This window comes from Bombus pyrosoma, linkage group LG11, assembly GCF_014825855.1.
Source record: "Bombus pyrosoma isolate SC7728 linkage group LG11, ASM1482585v1, whole genome shotgun sequence".
Lineage (NCBI taxonomy): Eukaryota > Metazoa > Arthropoda > Insecta > Hymenoptera > Apidae > Bombus > Bombus pyrosoma.
In genome coordinates, this window is record NC_057780.1 from 6,707,925 (window position 1) to 6,730,170 (window position 22,246).

The 22,246-nt window shown below is 42.6% G+C and overlaps 2 protein-coding genes across 16 annotated transcripts in view; one reads left to right on the forward strand and one right to left on the reverse strand.

Moving 5' to 3' along the window:
* Window positions 1–22,246, forward strand: part of LOC122572509 — a 125,920-nt gene that overhangs the window by 90,743 nt on the left and 12,931 nt on the right. For 12 of the 15 annotated variants that reach the window (XM_043737514.1, XM_043737515.1, XM_043737516.1 and 9 more), the window contains 2 exons: window positions 14,960–17,834; window positions 18,977–19,150. In XM_043737514.1, coding sequence (XP_043593449.1) covers window positions 14,960–17,834; window positions 18,977–19,150 — 3,049 coding nt within the window. Of the gene's footprint in view, window positions 1–5,879; window positions 6,106–14,959; window positions 17,835–18,976; window positions 19,151–22,246 lie in introns of all 15 variants that reach the window. The other 3 variants (XM_043737528.1, XM_043737529.1, XM_043737525.1) reach the window with 2 other exon arrangements.
* Window positions 580–20,470, reverse strand: LOC122572521. The gene is made up of 2 exons (XM_043737567.1): window positions 19,603–20,470; window positions 580–904 (listed from the first exon to the last, which is right to left on the reverse strand). The coding sequence occupies exons 1-2, from the start codon at window positions 19,877–19,879 to the stop codon at window positions 831–833; spliced, it is 351 nt and encodes a 116-aa protein (XP_043593502.1). The 5' UTR covers window positions 19,880–20,470; the 3' UTR covers window positions 580–830.

Genomic DNA, 22,246 nt, shown 5'->3' on the forward strand with positions numbered 1-22,246 from the left:
TTTCGATTGAGACTAACTGACACACTGACGGATGTAAACTCTTCGGTTAACAAATGATAATTACTAACTGCTCTAAGTCGCTACATTTATTTATATCTGTCGGAGATGAAAAGACATCGGGCTGTTTTCTTTTTTTTTTTTTTTTTGAAAATGTTTGGCAAGATCCCCAATGTTTGTAGTACTATGTAGTACATTTTCAGTATCATTAACGATGATCCCCAAAATGGTCCCTAAACGAGGGTCGACACATTTATAAAATTGTAGAACCAGTCATTTTCACTGGTGTTTTTAGCGTTAGCATCTAGCGATCTAGCGATCGATCCGCAATTTTCCTGATAACTGATATCGAACGATACGCGGTACAAATTTGAAAAACGTGTGGCAAGTTGTACAAAACGAGGAAACTGATTAATTGGGGTTCGATAAACAGATTGCAGCACCCTTTTACACTTGGACATGTATCAGTCATTTTCACTGGTATTGGTATAAGTAGCCTTGATACAAAATTATTTTAAATTTGAATACGTAAAAAACAAGATAAAATTCATTATATTATTCTTTTAGTTATCGTTGCAAAAATCATTACATCATTGTGGAAAAAAATATAACACGAAGTAGGAATTTTAAAATAAAATTGTAAAACCAGTCGATTTGACTGGTGTGGTAGTTCTAGTATTAAGCGATACATCGTATTATCGTTCGATGTGTCAATTTGTCAAACATTTTTTTTATCAACATCGAACAATTCCATTTTTTCAGCAGCCGGCACATCTTCCAAGCGAATCGACTTTCGACGATGTATTAGGTTGTCGGCAAAGTGTCTTTCTTTCTCAAACGTACTTTTTATAACAGTGCAGCTTCATAGAAACATGGAACCAAGTGTGTGAAATGTCACGGTGTTTATCTGAACAAAAGAAAATGGATCGTACGTAATTCGACAAAATAATGTAAAAGAAAAAACGAATTTTTAGTTATTTATTAAAAAACGAATATTCCCTGATAAAACGAAAGAAACTTTCCGGACGACCTAATAGAAAACACAGTTCGATATAATACACGCGAAATCGAAAAATCGAATAATTTCATTTCCTCCTGAGGAACTTGTTTCCTGACACGTGCTGTGTCCTGTTGTATTTTCTATGGCCTTCTACGGCCATTTTTCGACCGATGTCGAAAAATCAAAAGCACAACGATATTACGTTACTACCGTTACTATATCGCGTTAGAAATTACTTGTTAGAAATTTTCGGTGAATTTTCAAATCGCCACCGAGTTTGACAAAGTTTGAACACCGCGTTGAAACGGTCGAGGCTGCTGAGATGTTGGTTTAGGTCGAACAGGGAATTATGTCTACCTGTCCGTAAGTACCGTTGCTCGCCTATTCATGCTCGTTAACGCCGGTCTTGGCAAATACCTAGTACTCGCTATTTTCGCTGGAATGGCCAGTCGTATAAATCGGCATTATCGCATACCTCAACCTTTTTTACGATTTCGACACGCTGACCCAGAGCATGGTGCAGCATATCTACTTTTAGGGTGAAGTAACGTGAGAACGAGCGTTCTGCGTTATTTTATTTATTTGCTCGTTCGTACAGGTTCGTCCGTATCTTGCGCGTAAAGTTTGTAGGATGGCGCATGGCTTAAGGCAGTTCTTCGATGAACCTCGAAATTCCAGTGAAATTCTAATGCAAGTAAGCATAGACTTGCGTATAATCTGAAATCGATATACAGCGTAGAGTTGTGGGGAAATTGTTAGACGATAGTCGGTTAATGTTTTAATTCGTCTTAATTAAGCAGTTTCTCAATCCTTGTTAATATAAGAATTTACATGGAATTGGACGAACAAAAGGGATAACGAGTAATTGAATTTTAGAAATACGATTTTAGGATAAATTTTGGAACCGACCATTATTACTTGATTGGTCAGTTTCTCAATTTTTGTTAATGCAAGAATTTAAATACATAGAGTGAGACAAATAAAAGGGATAACAAGCAATTGAATTTTAGGTTAAGTTTTGAAACCGCCCATTATTATTTGATTGGTCAGTTTCTCAATTTTTGTTAATGCAACAATTTACATAGAGTTAGACGAATAAAAGAGATAACAAGCAATTGAATGTTAGAAATACGACTTTAGATTAAATTTTGGAAGCGGTCGTTTGACCAAGTAAGGATATTGCTATTCGAGGAAACTTCGAGGTTAGGTTTCGGTTTAGTTTTGTGCTTTCACGAAAGAGGGAAACTGTATTCGAGTAACAATTTTCATAGGAAATTTGACGCAAAATCACATAGAATCATATGAAACAAATTTATCAATTACCGTGCAATCGTCCACCTACTTTTCTCTCAAATGCCAGTGAGAAAACAGATTCGCCTGCAAATTTTTCGGAAGCTACGTGGAACAGGCAATGTCGTGCGATACATTGAGACATTCGAATAGCGTGCAACGATTCTTCGAAACGCAATAATTGCTTTAATTGAAGCTAATTTTGCGAAGAAACGTAACTATCGTCGCACGGAATATCACTGGAAATTGTTCAATTCAATTGTCGAATTCGTATCAAGTCCGAATCGTAGTATTTAATTATCCAAAGCTCGAAAACTATTAAAATTCGATATAATGCTAATCTTAACTTTGCTTATTATCGTTAAACAATTTTCTCGACTTTCACGAATCTTCTTTCATAATTTAAGTTCTCTATTCTCTTTCCAGAAACTCTGGCTGCGCGTTTTTCTTACCTGTCCGATATCTTTATCTTTCCAATAAATTTTCCTTCGCGACGCGCTCTTGCATTTTCTTCCTTCATAATATTTTATAATTTACGAGAAAAATTTTTTAACGAAAACGCTACGAACGACGTTGTCGAGTCAGCTGCTCCGACAGTCAATTTTATTCCATTCTTCTATTGCAATTATTCACGCTACGTTGACGTTTAAATTTTCACAAAAAACGTCTATTTCATATAAATACAAAGGACGAACATTAAAAATTAATTTCTTACCTTTCTTATCTTTTATCAAGAAACTCGAATTTCATCGATTTAATCGATCATTATTTAATTTGTACTTTACAATTTGTCCAGCTGGACGTTTAGTAAATTCGATACAGTTGAAGTAGCATAAGAGCTGCCTTCAATTTTTAAGCTTAAGATACAAAGTCGAGCGACTCGACCAACGAAAGTAGAAATTTCGAAATGGTAAATTCTTGCAAATCGTACAAGCCGCACGATTCGAGACAAGAAATTGAATAGAACGGGTATTTCAAACGGATAAAGAGCTTGCAAGTTACTCGAGTTAAGCTGGACGAGGCTTTGTGTAATCGTTTGACCGAACAGGAAAACGCAAGCTCATTTTCGCAAATGGCAAAGGAATCGACAGGAGAATCGCCAGGAAATTTCCACAAAGTCACTGTATCTCTTCGTAAAATCTTACGATCATTTGCCAAGTTCAATGTTCAGACCCGATCTGTTGACAAGTTCGCGTACTAATATCATTTTGGCAAAGCCAGGCAAGCAACATATATCTAAAGACAGTTTGAATACCATTTGCAACGAGGAACATGATAATTGATTTTAACCTGACTAAAATTGTTGTCTGGATTCGAATCTCGTAGGAAAACATCTGCCAACGATTGGAAGAACAGCGTTTAGGTCAGTTGCGAGCGATATAATTACATCAGTGAATTATCAAACGCGATAAACGAGAGCCTGTCGACGAGAAAACGTTAGAAAATTTATCAACGCCAAGACGAATGTTTGGTGTAACTTGAAAAAAATGGCTATTGTACGAAACTGTTGATACGAAGAAATTATCGTGAATTTTGATTTTATTTATTCAAAATGGCCGTGCTTCTTTCCGCAGAGATTTCGTACTTTGTCTTCTGCTAAATTACATTTTTTCGCCTTTTTGAATATACTGTTTAAATAAATTGCTTTCGTTATTAAACCCAAAGTATACGTTTCTTTCGGTTTACTTTAATTTTGTTCGGTTCGATTTTCTTAAAAATAGTATCGCAAATAAGCTTTTGTCGTTCGAATGGGGAGCGATCGTAAGATTTTCTTCTAAAAGATACAGTCGTTTGGTGGAAATTTTGGACGCTGCATTTCGCTTTTCATAGCCCTGGTTACCTGGCTGTGTTCGCAGCTTCTTACCTGGCTGTCTTCGCAGCTTCTTACCTGGCTGTCTTCATGGTGGAAGCCAGGGCCGCAATTCACCGATCGTGTGGAAACGTGGTTGAATGCAACGCGTTCGACCGATGACGTTTGCCATTCTGATTTTTCAATGGCGGTTGGAATTCCTCGCCGCGAAGCTTCCCACGTCGAGCAAACTTCCCCACCGCGTTTCGATGCACGCGAACAGCTCGGTTCGTTTCTTCGGAGGATCGAATGCCGCTCGTTTCTCCGTCTGGTTATGGAACGAGCATACTCGTAAACAGGAAAAGCGTTGCAAACATCGTAACAGCGTGGTTACGTGTATGGAAGATTTCGCAGAAGATTGGCTCGCCACTGTTATCCCAGCGTCGAGTTTCTTCCGATCTTTAAGTGGTTTCGATGCCGAGATTAAATAAATTCTACGTCGAGTTAACGCTACGACGACCGGTAATTCCGTTCATTTTCTTCGTTACGCGTGATCGATGGAAACTAACGTTCGTTGTTTGCGGAAGATGAGTTACTGTTTATGTTGAAAATGACAACTTGAGTTCGCGCTCGCCATCTATATGCAGATACGCTAGTTACAATAAATAGTAACTAGAAGATAGTTCTAGATATAATCGATAGGTTTAATCGATAGGTTTAAAATATTCTTTTCTTTTTTACCCAGTCCATGTAAGAAAGTGCAATAAAGATTGTTCAGCTCAGAACGGTGTGATAGATTTATCCGAAGAATAAACTAATAGCTATTGCGATCCTACCTCTAAATAAACAAATAACAACAGTTTACGATGATGGTAAGTTGTCTTACGCGGAGATACGTTTGAGAATATTCGAGTATCGCATTTATTATCGCCAGTCTTTTAGAAGGTCGAACCGATCGGTTTCGTTTTTCTGAGTTTGTTATCCGGATGCACGACTGATATCCAATTCTCGAGAAGCAAACAGTCTGCTTCCATGAATTCATTCGTCACATAGGTAAGATAAGGTTAGGTTAGGTAAGGTTAGGAGAAATTGCAAAATATACTTAAAAGAATAACGTTTATTACGCTATCGATTTTCTCTACCTCGTAATTTTAAAGATGATCGATGTAGCTTCCGAATGGCTTATATTATAAATGATATATCATCATTTTGATTCGCGCCCGTTAAAATATTCTTTGAAGCGATGATTTCTTGATACGAATGGGCCAATACCTTTTTATAAGCAGAGACGAGTTGCGTCGAATAGCAAATAATATACTATAGTAAAAGATATTATACTATCACGTTCAGAAGAATAAGTTTGACTTTGAACGTTAAATATGAAATGCTCGCGTAAACCAAGATGATAATACGTATAAAATCACATAAATGATAATCATAGATGAGAGATATATATTTCTTTATTAATAGAAATATAACGATATAACAATAAAATACTGTCGATTATACTGCAGATATCTCTTTCTGTATTTACGAAAATCGGTTAGCTTCAAACGTAACTTTCACGACAAAAATCAAAGAAATACGATCTTTGCCATGCGCGTCTCTAACGAAAATTCAATAACGTTTTATTTGAGAAAAGAGTACGATTAAGGAACAAGCGGAGGAAACACATAAATGTTAATGCAACGTAAATGTTAAGTATGATCGCGAGCTAATAGTTAGCGGTTTAGTCGACGTGGCGCTAGTGTAGCGTGACAGGTCGCGTCATGGCGTTAATAATCGGCGTCTTATCGATTTTAGAGGATTTTAGGGGATTTCGTTGAACGAAAGCGATTTCGAGGCGTAGAATTCCAAGAGCAGAGTATCTGGTTCCGAGTGGAATGGAGTCGTCTAGCATTCCCGTAGAGGTTAGGTCAGAAGTGTCGCAGCGGAGTCGTAAAGCAAGATGGAACGATTTTAGCGAATTCCTAGCAAGAAGAAGACGGCCGAAGAGAGTTCGAGTGCTCAAGAGGCGCAATGCGATTAGGTCTGTCCAGCTTTCTGAACCTCTCAGACAACGGGGTACTTCGTGGAACGATCCTAGACGAGAACCGTATCCCTTTTGGGATAAAAGGTCTGCCGGGTATTTTCCAAGACGAACCTGCCGCTTTTGAGAATCATCGAAAGGTCGCTTAACATTCCTGGGATTAACCATTTTTTTTCGAGCTTTACCTACGGAAACTTTCGACAAGATCGTGCCGATTTTCGTTGAAATCGCTTGTGGAATTTCTGTATTTTCACGAGATTTGCGAGATGAGCGTGTTTATGTCTTATGAGATGAACATTAGGTTAATTCGTTGCTATATTCGTCTCTCGCAAGTCAGATGATCGAGGAGTCAATTATCCAAAAATAAATTACGAGATGACAGGATTTCTAACTTTTCTAGCAAAATAAAAAATGTTTATAAACGTCATCATCTTTTTAAAGTTTTCAATTTACGTAGTTGATCGTCAATGTGTCTTCCGAATGGTTCGTAAAGCCACGCACACATTGCGCTCATTTAATTCTCCAAAACACGTAGCTTTCTTTATTTGAATATTCAGGAAATTTGAATATTCATAGAGGCACGCTATCTTGCGGTGCGTTGCAGATTATACTAACGGCAGGGTGGTAATTGTAAATTACATAAACATTGCGTTAAAAGTAATACCTATTTTCCAAACTACGCTATCGTAGAATTTAAAATTCGAAATTTTAATATAATATATCTGTTACGTTAAAAATAAGTCTACTTTCCAAACTACTGTCCAACTCAAAATCGGCACGAACTTGTCAAGCTCATCGAACCAACAACTCCAACAAAAGTTTCTCCGAACAAAATCACGCTTGATAATTATAGGTCACCCTGTATACACCGTATATACCTATATATACACACGTACGTATACAGATGGAAAGCGAGAAAAGGAATAGCACTCAGAGAGTACGAATGCGCGTGTACTTCTGTTTTCGGAACGAAATAAACGGGTTAAGGAAAGAGGGGCAGTTTCTCTGAACGAAGGAGGGAAAAAGCAGTTCGTGAAAAAGGCGCGAAACGAAAATGGCGTTGACGACTAGGAAAAATAAAAGAGGAACGCTGTGTTGGAGGTCGTTTTGCCGGTCTCGGCCATTTTTCCTAGAAGTACCCCGTCAAATCGACTAGACTGTGCTCGTTGTGTTCCCTTTTAAGAGTAAAACCCTATTAAAAGCGTAGTCCACCGACTACTAGCCTAGATATCGTGTTTTCTTGCTTTAGACGGGACTGAAGAGAGAGAAAGAGAGAGAATGAGAGAGAGAGAGAGAGAGGCTGGTCGAGTTTCCTATCGTCGGAGTAGTCACGTAGAGATAGATGCACGTAATACACGCTCTCTGTACATACACCACGTTATGTGTCACTCAATACGTTTTATCTTTTTGTCGTTCTGTGTACCACGTTCGATCATAGTCCTTCAAGCGTTGTTCCTTGCTCCTTGTAGCGTCCTTGGTCGATCGTAACACGATACACTACGATGCAACGCGATGAATCGCGATGCAGGAAAATCTTAAGTCGAGCGAATGTTTCTCATTTGCCTTCTTATTTTTATTCGCTTTTGGTCTTGTTTTGTAGGTTAGGTTTGTAACGGTGGCGACATCTTACGCCTTTGTGGCTTGGCTATCGACTATATTTTATATGGAAAGTAGCTCCACTTTTCAGTCGGGGTGATTTAACGAAAACCAAGTCGAAATCAATTAGAATTAAGTTAATTAGTAAACGAAGTAGAAATATATAGCTAGTTAGTCAATCAGGGGCCAAATGCATGAACTAGATCTTTATCTACTTGATTTCATAAAAATTAAGGTCCAGAACAGTTAAGAAGGAACAAGATGATTCTCGGACCGATGGTTCCGCAATATTTGTACAAGAATACAAAAAAATTACTAAAGGAACTAGAAATAAATACCTAGCTCTCCAAACGAAGATTAACTGCATGAACTAAACCTTTATCTGCTTGATCTAATGAGCGACTAGATATAAAATAGTTAAGGAGCAAAATTGAGGAACAAGCGTTGCTTGGGTCGATGATTTTGCAATATGTTAACAAGAAAATAAAAAATTAGGAACTACCATTATTAGGAATAAAGGAACTACGAGTAAATATGTAATTGCCCAAACATGGGTTATTTGAATGAACTAAAATCTTTGTCTATTCGTTGCAATGAACAATCGTTCAAATAGGAGCGAATAGACGAAGATTAGACCTAAAATGGTTAAGAAGGAGCGGTACGATGCTCGGATCGGTGATTCTGCGATACTTTTTACAGCAACTAGCGATAAATACCTAGTCATGCATACGAAGGTTAATTGTGCGAACTGAATGGATTCGTCGGTTCGATGCATCGGAACATCAGATCTATATAGAATGGTCTTAAGGAGGAAGGAGAACAACGTCGCGGGCGTTCCCTGAAACGATCGTTTGAAAAGAGGCACAGAGAAAGCACGTGAACTCGTTTACGTTCGACGGCCGCGCACATGGCTCACCGCGATATTGCGTGCGCGTTTTCTGTCGCTTTTGTCCTGCTGGCATTGTCTCGGTTCAACCTCGGTACAGCCTGTGAATTCACGTGGTCGCCACTTAGGTACGAGCCGCGGTACATAATATCGTCGCACCTCTTGTTCTTCGCTCCCTTCCTTTGCCCTTGTAACTGGATCCACGCTACAGGAAAGAAAAAGAAAGAAGAAAAAAGAAAAATACAGAAAGACGTTTGCGTTCAATCGTACGGCTCGCGATATCGTGTTCCTCGAATTCGTTGGTAGGACGGTTCACGGAAGTACTCGAACACTTCCGCCACGTAGAAAACTTCTCTTCATACACGAGGGGCAGACTGAAAAGTTTGTCGAATGACAACAGTTACGAATAAAGCAGGTCGTAGCGGCGATTCCGGAAACTTTGCAATCTGCCCTCCGATAATTGTTCTACGTGTAACCCAGTCAGCAACGCGTTTATACTTTTGCTGGCCCTGGGCGTAATCGTTTACGAGGCCTGATTAAATTTTGCAGTTAAGTTGGCAACTAAGTGGTTGCGGATTTTGTCATTAGGTGGTAATGCCAAAATCCGCAATCACTTAGTTGCCAACCCAATGGGACGTGGCCCCGTAAAGAGCGCAACCCGGCTTGCGCCTAACGCGTTTAACGCGCCCTACGTTAGGCGCGGCCTTGACAGATTTCACGCAATCCAGAGATTAATAAAGGATGAAATTGGCAAAGTGGAATGTGATTCGTTTGGTTTGCGATAGGCTCGATCGTTGCAGGTTGCAGGAAACGAGAAACGTCAAACGATACAACGTCCACGTTTTTCCACTCTGATAGTTAAACGATATTCCTTTGTAGTCGACGTAATAATCGCAGCTTGCATCGTCGAGCGCTTCGCTTGATATCTAAGCGCGAAAGGTCAACAAGCCTACAAGTCGAAGCTTGTAAAATTGCACGGAGGTTAACGAGATTTAAATGGTAAACTAAAAGAAAAGAAAGAATTTTATTCCTCGTGGAAGATGCGATACGGAGCGCAGAGGTTTCACGGAGTTTCTTCAAAGGCAGGAAATTGGAGGACGTTGAACAAACTACGTACTCTGCTCGTTTTCTTTCTCGTCGAAAATAAACGAGCAAAGTTCCGCGAGCAGACGCGAAATTTTATCGGTCTCGGGCCGTGAAAACAGGAAAAGTCGCTAATAAACGACAAGGAGCTCTGGAAAGAAGCAAAGCGATCAAACACAGCGTCCGAATTGAAAAAAGCACCAGGCTGTGCTTTTAACGATACGTCTTCGCTCCAGCAACGACGAGGATCTTTCTGCTGTCGCCGCATGTTCTTAACGCTACCCAACAAATATCAACTCGCGGGAACGTTTAGTCCACGCTGAGGCGACTTAATCGGAGGAACGTTTGCTATTCGTCTCGGTTTCCAAGCGACGTTTGTTCCTGCCATCGAGTTGTCCATACGCAAATGCGTTGTGAAACGATCGACAAACTTCGTGCACAGCGAAGAAACGTTTGTTTCTGTCGCGACGCGATGCCGCGCGTTTCTTCGCGTTCTCTTTCATTTTTACGAGAACAGACAACAGAAGAGACGTTTGTCACTGGCAACAGAAAGGCGAAGAAACACGGAGAAACATCGGCGAAGAATCGGCAATTTTTTCGAGAAACGCGGAACGTCGATAGAAAGTTTCTCGTTGTTTCAGTGGGAACGCAGCTTAATCCATTAAGGTGGCACGTTACGTCAACGCAACGTTTTATTCGCCGTCTTCTCCGATCAACTTACATCGTCGGATTCCGTTTTTTCGCATCGTAGCTACGAAAGGAAATTCCAAGGATTCGCTCGACGTTTTCTCCGCCGTTGACTCTGTGTAGATTCTGCAATTTTACGAAATTCAAGCTTGCGATTAAACTGGCGAACACGTAATACGCTGTGCGAAATATAAAAGCGCCGGTTTTGCCACCGTACGTGGCACGCGTAATTGCAGAGCCGATAAGATAGTTGAGATAGAAATTGCAGAATCCATAACACGTGTACCATGCAATGTACCACACTGCGGTACGGTTTCATTTTTCCAAACTGTCGTATTACAATTCCGTACATTTCTCCCACCATGAATGATTAACCAAATCATTAGGATGGTTGAAAATTTGACAGTTTATAAAATTTGTCTCGTTTCGATCCTCTCGTGGAAAATTGAGCAATGTGAGCCGCAAAGACCAAAAAGAAAACACCCCACTGACCTCGCTAAAGAAATAAAATAGTCAAACTCGAAGATGGTATCCATCCACATATTATTCAGCAATTAGAAGTTAGACAAATTTACCAAATGTCCAGCTGGACAAATTGTAAAATACAAATTAAATAACAATAATAAAAAAAAGTGAGTCGCCACCAATGACCGTCGTTGCGATCAACGGGCATTTAGGCGAACCATTTCTCGGTTGTTCACGGGTGAAAAGTGGCTGTTCAGGTCCGTGGACCCTTTGTTCGTCGAATAAGAGAAAATTACAGCGTACTAGGAATCAAAGGCGTCAAAGCACGATAGTTGTAATTGCAACGGGCGGACAATCGAGAATCCGATCGAATGACCTCGCGCCTTGATATTCGACTGAAATTTCTAACGCGTTATTCACGCCGCTCTCGTTCGACCGGTAATAGCTGAGGTATGAATGCCAGGCTACCGGTGGGAGAACATTCTTGCGAATTTTCTAACGTCGCTTTCAAATTCCTCCTCTAGACGCTGCAGACCGTATTTTTTACCGGACACTTTGTTTTTCCTCCCTTTCGATTCTCCTCGCAAATAATCGCACAGATCGCCTTTCATTGGCTTTAGGAAATTCCCACGGATATTCGTTAGCTGCGTTACGAGAAACTTCTCGAAATTTTATTTACACCACGGACGGACACGATGATCGTGATTACATTCGTGGAACGTGAAACGAATCTGAGAATATTTATACATATTATTTGTACTGTATAAAATGCATTGAGTTGGCAACTATGATTTTTTTTTTCATTTAATTTGTGCTTTACAATTTGTTCAGCTGAACATTTGGTGAATTTTTCTAACTCAGTCGGTAAATAACACGAGGATGGCTACCCCCAGCGGGTTACCATCTTCCAGTGTGCTCACCCGCGACCACAAATAAGATGAACGGTCCATTGGGGAAGAATGTTGTCTTACATCATCAATTTATTATTATTTCACCATTATATGCTTTGAATGATAAAAATACTCTCGTGGCATCCTGGACGAGACGTGTGATCTCGGTGTGGCAGTCAAAGTGTTAAATAAGTGAACGAGCGTGGAACACGTTCATTGATCGCGATGAACTTGATAATGAAAATTGGCCAGCTGTTACGATTTTTACGAACCGCTTGATTCTGAGCAATCTGTCAATTTCCATGCAGCTTCCAAGATTCGTTAAAGCTTGTACGATCATCGTCAATTTCTTTCCTTCCATTTCCAATGAAATTTCAACGAGAAACACGTCAAACACGTCAAAAGAAGTTTGCGTAAACGGGGACCAATGTAGCTACTTTCGTGAGTCACCGGTGGCTCACGATGGGTCGCCTGCTTTTCACCGCCGACGATCGTTTGCACGTGGTACGAGGAATTATCCGCTTACTTTCGTATCGCTGTGTCACGAATTGTGTGGCGCTTAGCTCGACCGCCTCCGTAAAAACTTGAAAGAGAACAGAGCAAGTTAGATGAGACAAACGGTGAATGGAGATTGGAGCGAAAGCTGCGACAGAAATTCCACGGTTCGCGACGCTACGTACACGTTGTGGCGTGTGTGTAATCGTTGCTCGGAATCGGAGGAGCAGCGTTTCGACGTCAGGGTGAAGCGTCAGCCGTTTTAAATGTCAATACGTCTAAAGGTTGGCCGAGAAACTCGAGGAACACGCGTAGACTTTGTCGAGTACACTTTGTAATTATCATGGTATGGCGTGCACCATAAGGGGTGAAATTAAAAGGAGCGGGGATTCCCCCTTGCCTGGTGGCCAGTGTCGCGTAAATTTCCACTTTTACGGAGATTCTGTCGGCGCAGGTTCGACACGCAAGTTTTCATCTTTTTATAACGACGCGTTGCGTCCTTTTTTCCAAAGGTGTGCATGCCTCCTTTTAACGCCACTCCTGACGTATGTTTGCGCGTGGAAAAGGATCGCCGCACGAGAAAGCGTCGCTCGTCCATCCTCCGGACTTGCGACGATCCGCCGTGAAGTTTAATCGAGTGAACGTTATGCCTGGGACGTGCGACGTGTTAATTGCTCGTATTCTCCACGGATATTCAAGTAGCTTAATCTTTGCTATCTATTTGCTTAATATTTCCACGATAGATTTGCTGTCGTTGCGCTAATGTTTCACCGAGATGTCGCTCCAAGCAACTTCGAGCGTACGCGCCAGTTGGCCGTTTGTTCGTCGAATAGAATTCCCTTGCAAATGAAAGAAAATGATTTCATAGGATAATAACACGTGAATATAGATTAGAAAGTAGTGCTCCTGAAATATCTGCGTGCGCGTTAGTATTGACCTCGTCTCGTCTGTTCGACAATTAACCAGGCTAATCGAGATAATTGAACCGTAGTAGGATTACTAGGACGATCAAAGTGATCAATTTGTAATTCTTAGCAGAAATTTTGTAAGCTTTTGCGATAGCGGATCTGTCGATACGTGTATCGACGGAGATTGGAAAGAAAATTCGGGAGAAATTAGAGAGAAGGCGAGCTCGAACGATTTAAACGGAACGATAATTAATTACGACGAAAGAGTTTAGCAAGAAAGTTTTTCTCGATCGTTAAGGAGAATGCGTGCTGGAGAGAAGCTGCGGATCTTAGGTTTAAATTATCGTTATACGTCGGTAAGTGGCTGTAATTTCAGTTGACCTCGATTACACGTAAGAAACGCGTTCGGATAACTCGTTATCTTCAGTCGGTTAATTCCTTTCTTCCGTAGTTTACGTGTAACCCTGTCCCGTACGTCCAGGCGTTCCCATAAAAGTTCATCGATGCACCGCTTTTCCAGTAATTTGATCGCGTGTAGTCACCGTATGCTAAACCTTCGGTAATTCGTTGCTCCAGCAAATTTTTCGCTGTTGCTAAACATATTTACTTAGGTGTTACCCCGCTCTCTGTTTGCTCTACCTTTTCTTTTTTTATCCACGCCCCGTTTTCATCTTTCCCGTTTGTTTGTTTTCTTTTTTACCCTGTTCGAAATAAATTACTTTTATTAGCTGGTTTCTTGCAGCGTTTTTACAAGCAGCGGCGCAGCTTGGGACACTTTAGTGGTTGAAGGGACGAAAATAGAAAATTGGATATTTGCTTCGCGCTAGACGTATTCAAATATTTACGCGTGTACGAAGCTCTTCAATTTCAGACAACAAACGTCTCGTTAGGTGAAATTATCTTCCACGACGGTAGATCCTAAAGAAGAAAATAAGCGTGACACGAGGGCTTTAGGACGTGGAAGCTCGATTATAACGAGCCATAGGCGCGAACAAAATTGAGACGCGTAAAGGGAAGAAGATATTTCGATTAATTTAATTGTTTGTCAAAATTCCCGCAAGAAGAACATACATCGTGATTTATTCTCCGCTTGGAAATAACCTGGTCCACGCGCGTTCGAGTTCATCGAACACAGAGACACTTTAACACTTTACCGACCGTTACCGGTTCAACGGCATAAGCACGTCCGATCGGTAGCTCAGGCGCAGATTCTCCCGTTTAGACTCTCCAAATCCATTCTTTTCGTTCATCGCGATCGGTAAGTTTTTCAAATTGGTATAAAACTGTGGGAGCTTACAAAGCAACGCAACCGAACAAGGTACCTTGGTACTGAATAACAAATCACTGCTCAAATGATGAGAAAGATTATCGGCGACAAAAAGCCGATTAACAGGCTATCGATCGGTAATTGTCGGTGACAAAAAGCTATCGGTCGGTAAAGTGTTAAAATACAACGATCGATAATTCGCCAATGATATTCGTAGTTGTCATCCGTTTTTCACAACGTGCTGGTACGCCGCTCAAAGGTCTAAAATTAGTACAACAAAGATCGCTATCGTTTGGAAATCGGTGTCAACCACCCTCGGGTCTCCAAGCTGCTGCTGTGCCACTTTGTTCCGCGAAACTGGCGCGAGTGGGTTCGCTGAATATGTCGTTTCTATTCACGACACAACAGCGTGGCCGAACTCGCCGTGGGGTCGAGACGAGAGTCTCCGGCGCGTGTGTCGCGTGAAAAAAAAAAAAAAAGAGGAGAAAAGAGAAAAGCGAGAGGCCGAAGAAAAGGCGTTGGAAGGGTTTCGTTGCATCGAAAATCGTTAACAAGCTGATCGTTTTGTTGCGGACAGGTCCCGAAGGCGTAGCGGCAGTGGCGTGACGGACTCGCAGCAGCAACAGCAGCAGCAGCAGAAGCAGCAGGAAGGGCTGGGTCCCGATGAGATGTGGGCTCCTGGCGGGCTAGGGCCTCACCGGGAGCTACCAGTCGACGTACCCGACACCCTTCTACAGAAGGCCTACCCCAACAAGGTAAAGAACCGCTCGTCCGATTATCGGAACGAGATTCGTGGTCCCCGTAGCGCTAGCGACCTCGACCTCTCCCTAAACCTTAAAAACGACACCCTTAAATCGCCACCACGCACCAACCAAGTCGACGAACGCGCTAGAATCGTGTCGGCCGTGGATTGCACGGACGTGACGGATGCGACCTGCGGTAGGCAGTGCGTTCGAACGAACGGTCAGCCGCCGATGCTGAAGATCGAACTGAAGATCGAGTCGGAGAACCTCGAGGACGAGGACGAGTGCGGAAAAGAGAAGAAGAGAGAAGCTTCGAAGGAAGCGTTGGACACGGACAAATATAGGAACAGGAGTCCGTCGGCGTTGAGTTCGCCGGACTTGAAGAACTTGAAGAAGAATCTGAAGGATTTCGAGGAGGACGAGGAGGACGAAGGAGTGAACGAGGATAGCAGCGGACAGAAGGAGTCGAGCGTTGACGTGGACGTGGAAGAGGATTATCCATTCGCCAAGGAGGACTATCCGACCATGTTGAAGACCTGCAGCGACGACTCGGCCAGCCCGAGAAGCTCCTCGGGAAGGTCGGACAGTACCGCTCCGCTGGACAGTAGCCTGGTGTTGAGACACGCGAAAAACCGTGGCAAAGATTCGCCCACGTACGACGCTAGAAGGATAGATCTTGGCTCACCGTGCAGACCCGTGGTGCCGGAGATCAAAGTAGCGCCTCTGTTCGGCCGAGCCAGGGACGCCACGTCCTTCGACAATCCTGCCTACGGTCTGGCCGATCTGCAGGATCTACAGGGCCTTCTGATGAGGTCCGACGAAGTGTCCGACCTAACCAGGCTCATAGACGAACAGTGCGCGATTCCGAGGATTCCGCGTGATCCGCAGGACAGGGTGTCGTCCCCTGGCCGTAGCAAGGATCAACATCAGCACCAACGTGGCAGCGAATTGGCCAAGTCGTCGGAACCGAGCGCTCCATCCGGCAAATCGGTGAAATCGTCGAAACCGAGGCGTCAAGAGGACAGAGCGAAGCTGAAGGCGAAGACGAGGAGTCTGGACGTGGAGGAGCTGATACGAGCGGGATCGAGCGACGATCTGTTGGGAATCGAGTCTGGCAGCAGTCTCTCCTCGTCCTCGAGGCAGCGGCCCAAGAAGAAGAGGCACCAGCAGATCTCCAGTGGCTACTCTACCCTGAGGAGCGACGCGTCCACCGATCTCGAGCACGTCGATCGTAGCTTTCTGGTGGTCGGCGGCAAAACCTATCGCGAGGTGGCCGTCGACTGTCCGCCCGATTTCGTCCCCGTGACCAAGTGCCACCCTGTCTATCCTCCGCCGAACAAGACGCCCGGAAGCAGCAAGCACAACACCCTCGAGCCGAAACGCGAACGTAACGGCACTATCGGCAGGGATAACGGTGGCTTGACGATGCACGGGGACGACGGGAGTCGCGACTCGTGCGCTACGAGCATCGTGGCCTCGCCCTGCGTTCGCTCGAACGACCTTGGTAGCTTCGTCACGCTACCAACCGCTGGCGATCAGAGTATAGCTGCCACGGAGAACGTAGTTGCTAGATCACCCCGTACGTTAGACAGAAAGCACGAGAAGAAGGTAAGGTCCAAAGTCAAGAGTCTGCTTTTCGATAGCTTCTTCTCTATCGTGCACCACGAAACACGCAAAAGTACGTTGCTTCACGCTTCTGCTACCAGCACCTCTAATCGCTCAGACAGTAGCACTAAAACCGCTGACAGGTGCTCGGACCATGACCATCTCTGCGATTCCGACAGCAGCTCGCGTCGTGTTTTACAAATTTCCGATAATCGCTCGAACGATCTCATGCCGACCGAAGTCATCTTCGACGATAGCTGTAACGCGTCGTGCTTTGACGATCGTCTTCAGCCTGCACGAGGATCCAACGGTGTCTCGCGATCTTCCATATTATCCGATCTCAGAGAAAAAGCAGAGGAATCGTTTTCGCCCAATTGTCGCGAGTTGTTCGTCTTTGCACAGCGACGCGAGAAACCGGTGACTCGCAGAAACCCGCAGGTTCGTTTCTCTTACGAACCGACCGGCGATCTTTCGCGTACCGGCGCCTGCACTGTGATTTTTTCGGTTGACCGGATCCAGGACGAAGAAACGCGAGGCAAAAATACCTGTCCATCGAACGACGTAGGTTCCTTTAACGATGATCTATTCGCCGAACGATCGTCGATTCAACGTACTCCCGTACGTTTGTCGTTCGTTAGAGAAGCTGATCAAAATTGTAGCAACTCGTTGCGCGAATTATCACGCGGTAAAGTTGGTTCGTCGGATGCGGAGGCCTCCGAGTGTCGAAGAAACGGAAGCGACCGCGCGTTACAGGAATCGCCGAATGCGCAGAATTTCACGAATTCGCGGCTGTCTCTCGAATATAAAAGATGCAAAGTTCTCGATGTCGATAATCGTAACTCGGACGGATTGAGAACGAGCCAGGGCGCGTGGAAAAGCGAAACTGAATTACCGACCGTTAGTTTGGACATGGATCGTCCTGTCGGTATTCAATGCTGGCGATCGGAATCGAATTTGTTCGCGCGGTGGAACGAAGATCGGGGCGAGCTACGCGACTCTAGCGACACGAAAAGGGCATCGACGAACGAGACGATACCGTGCATGGGTGGCAGGAAGAAATGTACGTACACGTACGAGCACTTCGACGATCTTGACCATCACCAGGTACTTAAATATTCTTCAATTTTACATACGAAATCTACCTTCCGATTTTTCGGACTTTTCACCTGGAACGTATCCACGGATACGTATTATCGTCATTTGAAATTTTAGCATACGAAATGCGCGGATTCTTCCAATTTTACATCGGCAGATATAATAAAAATTCGTAACATCGATGTTATTTATGGAGGAAGTAGAAGCGATCGAAAGTTTCCTTCTAATCGGCTTTCGATACGACGCAAGAAGCAACGTGAACGTGAAGAGGACGCGACGTTTCTGAAACGAAGAGACGTCGCGTAGATTCTAACGCTCACGCGGCATTTGCAACGATAAATTGAGCAGAACGAGACGCGAAAATACGTTTTAACCGAAGAAATGCATTTCGTATGTTACGATTTAATGTATATGTTTCCGTTTATATCGTTAAGAATGCGAGATTGCAGGAACATGGGAAGTCTAATGATTGCCAATGTTCACGCGATCTCTGCCTCGGGTTTCAATGGCATCGAGTAAAAACGGCGAGAGCATCGACCGTGTTCGCGATTGCAACGCATGCTCAACGCACGCTTATAGTTGACAAGCATGCGAAAGTAGACAAAACCCATTGTGAACACCTGCTAGCCATAGCAAACGTATAAACCTCTTAATGCACGTGCTTTGCTTCTTCTTTTTCTTCTTCTTCTGCTTCTTCTTTATTCTCGCTTGCTGCGCACTCTTTCTGTTTCCTTTATACGATCTTCGCTCTTCGCTTTCAACGTAATCAACAGCGAAAAGAGAACGAGCGTCGGACTTGTTCGACTCTTCGAACAGTTGCAAACGAAATCGAACTGGTTAGATAAAATCGCGTGACAAGTTGTAACGAAGAATATGAAAAATAAAAAGTAAAAAGAAAAAAATAAAAAAGAAGAAAAAAGAAAAAGAAACATATAAATATAAGTATAAAGAAGCGTACAAAGTAGAGGGAAGAAGATGGAAAAATAGATGGTTTAGCGAGCGCGCGACAAAGTAGAGGAGAACGCGAAGGAAAAAAGAACGAATTTCTAGAAAACGTAGGGGAAGAGGCAACTTTTGGGTAGTCGCGATGGCGGCATGTGGCCTCAGGGTGCTTTAATGCCAGCTGTGTTTTCTTTGAAACGAATTTTTAGACCGGTTTGAACGGGGTGAAACCTGCCATCCCCCCGAGAGATCAAAAGAGGGCACCTGCCAGACCGCCGAAAGATAATCTACGTTTGTCCACGCAGAACAATAATGTGGAGAGCACCGATAACGCGAATGCCGAGCCCACGCAACAGCAACTGCATTCCATCAGGAAATATCAGGTAGGAAATAATGTCAGCTACGAAAAATAATATCAGGTTTGGACGTTTCGAAAAGAAGAAACGATAACGCGCTTGTGCGTTTTCTTCAGTTTCTGCTTCGAATACCTGGACGTTTCGCGCGATAGAGATCGGTGAATAATTCAACGCGGAATTAGCGGTGGGTGTTTAGCTTTCAATTCTACGTTCTTCTTCAACGAGTCTTCGTGCACTCGCAGACACGCGAGCGTAATTGCATTACGTTTTCTCGGTTATGCGTAGCCGATGGAAAGTAACGCTCGTTACTTGCTAACCACCGAGTCAGAGGAGCGACGATGATGGAGATAATCGTGGGCGATTTAACGTCTAGAAAGAGATTAGTGGTATTTTATGAGAAGAAGGTGTATCGAGGAATATTCGAGTGCGAAATATATTGTACGAGTTTAATTGTAAATGGTTGTGTATGGTGTACCTACCGGTAGCTGAAGCTCTTGGGATACCACTAGTCGCGTTAAAAGCTTCTGAAAGGATAAAGAAATTTTCATTGGGTCGCTGGTTGTTTAGGAAATACGAGAAAATTGCTGTTAAAGGATAAACGAAAAGACGAGGGAAATACTTGCTGTTCGGTGTTGAGGCATTCTGAAGAAATAACAGAATTTTCAATAGGTTGCTTAAAGTTTGAACATTTTGGAGAAATAGTGGAGTTTTCGTTGGATCGCTTGGAAGGTTCTGGAAAAATAAAGGAACTTTCATTAAGTCGCTGGTTGTTTAGTGTTGAGATATGAAAAAATAAAAGAATTTCTATGTTAGGTCACTTGGGATTGGAAGCTTATGGAAAAATAGTATTTTTATTAGGTCACTGGTTGACTTGGTGTTGGAAGATTAAAAGAATTTTCATCAGATCGTTTAGGGGAGGTTCTGGGAAGAACAAGAATTTCCATTATGTCATTTGGTGTTAGAAGATTCTGGGAAAATAATAGAATTTTTGTTAGGTCACTGATCGTCTTGGTATTAAAAGGTTCTGAAAAATTTAAAAAATTTCCATTAGATCATTTAGAAGGCTAAAAAAAAACAAGAATTTTCATTATGTCACTGGTTGTTTAACACCAAGAGGTTCTTCAAAATAAAAGAATTTTCACGAAGTCGCATGGTATCGAAAGTTTCTTCGAGAATAATAGAATTTTTATCAGGACAATCCTCGTATTAAACAAATAATCGACGCCTTCTTCGATAAGAATCACTTTCAATTGAAATCGTTCGACTGATTGTAGATTAACACGTTGACTGCTATGGGGGTCACCGGTGACCGGCACTCGATTCGACGACGCAGCAAATATTATAAAAGTACATAGCACGATTGTTTGAAAAAAGGACAATCGTAACAATTGTCTACAACGCCGTGGGTCACCGGTGGCCCCCACCACGAAAAATGCTTCAAGCATGATCTTATAACTCATTTTATTTGCTGCAAATAATACTTCAACGTAATATGCATCGCATAATGAAAAGTTCACGTCGCCGCCTTGGGCAAACCATGGAAAATTCGTCTGGCAGTGAACGTGTTAAGGATACGTATAATTTCGCATATTAATCCCGCGAATAATTGAAACGTTGGCCGAGGAATTTCGGTGGGTGTGCGAAAAGTATCGGCCGCGGGAAACGCGTGGTATTCCGCATGAATAATTTAGCGTTATGTAACAATGTAAAGGCAGCAATCGACGATCGTTGTTTAAGAGTACGTGTACCAGCCACGGGCTGTTCACGTTCCAACAGGAAATTACGAGACCTGGGCACAATGGTTATCGAACAGAGAGCCGCTTCCATGGCTTCTATACTTGTCGAATTTCCTATTTCGTGTCATCGGTTCGTTCCTCCTCTCTTCCTACCTATAACCTTGCGCCATTGTGTTTGGTTAACAGTTTTCCGATTGTTCGCGTTAATCGGCGATAGAACCCAGTTAAAAAGAAAAAAAAAGAAAAAAAACAGCGAAAAAAAGAAGAACGTGGGAGAAAACGGGGAAAAATCGAAGGAAATGAAAAATTCGCGGAACAATTCCCGGGGGAATATTTGAACGTAAACGCTATTTATGTTACAATTAGGATATATTAGGTTGGCAACTAAGTGATTGCGGATTTTGTCATTAGATGGTAATGAGAAAATCCGCAGTCACTTAGTTGCCAACCCAATAGTAAGTAGCAAAGTAATTAATTACCTTTCGATGGCGATGACCCAAGCTTCTTGCACCAGATCAGAGCTGAACTCGTCCGGCACTACTGTCAACAATTTCATAGCAATTAGTCCATCTTCCTTCCTTTCGTCTAATTCTACTTTCAAATAAACGCACGAACAATAAACGCGCGATTCAGCTGAACCGAATTGCGTGTCGTTTATCGGACGACGATCAACTGTCGCAACAAATCAGAGACACGGAGAAAACAACACAGATATAGTGTGTGGTATATTTTTTCTTGTAGAAATCGATCAAATGAAACAAAAACGATGAAACGTTTCATTGCTCGAGCTGCACATGTTCGTACATTTATATCGGGTTGGCAACTAAGAGATTGTGGATTTTGTCGTTAGATGGCATTGGCAAAACCCGCAATCACTTAGTTGCCAGCGGAATATAATTAGAATTCGATATCTCACGAAGAAAATCTTATTTTTATAAATTTATTTTCAAACACAACGAGGTCTCATCGATAATTCCAAACTCTAAGAACAATTTAAAGATGCAACGTTGGTAATTATCCTTCTTTTTTCTTTTACAGTCGTTACTCGGAGATTCTCTTACTTTATCAGGAATCATTTTTCATCACACTATGATACGTTCGTTGTAGGTAGAATTTTGGATTGAAATGTCCCTGATATCGCGATACTGATCGTTGATCTCCAGAGTTGTATTCCATAGTATCCGTATTAATTTCAGCGTGTACATCGAATAAGGCGGGATACGTATTGGCTTACGATTATTGCGAAACTCCGACAAATCTTATTTTATGTAGCGTTTCTTCGTTACAAGACACGTACGATACGAATGGATCGGTAGATTTGTAATAATCGACCAACGCGATTTAATTTCTCGACCAACGAGTCTCGCAAACAACATCTTTCACGTTA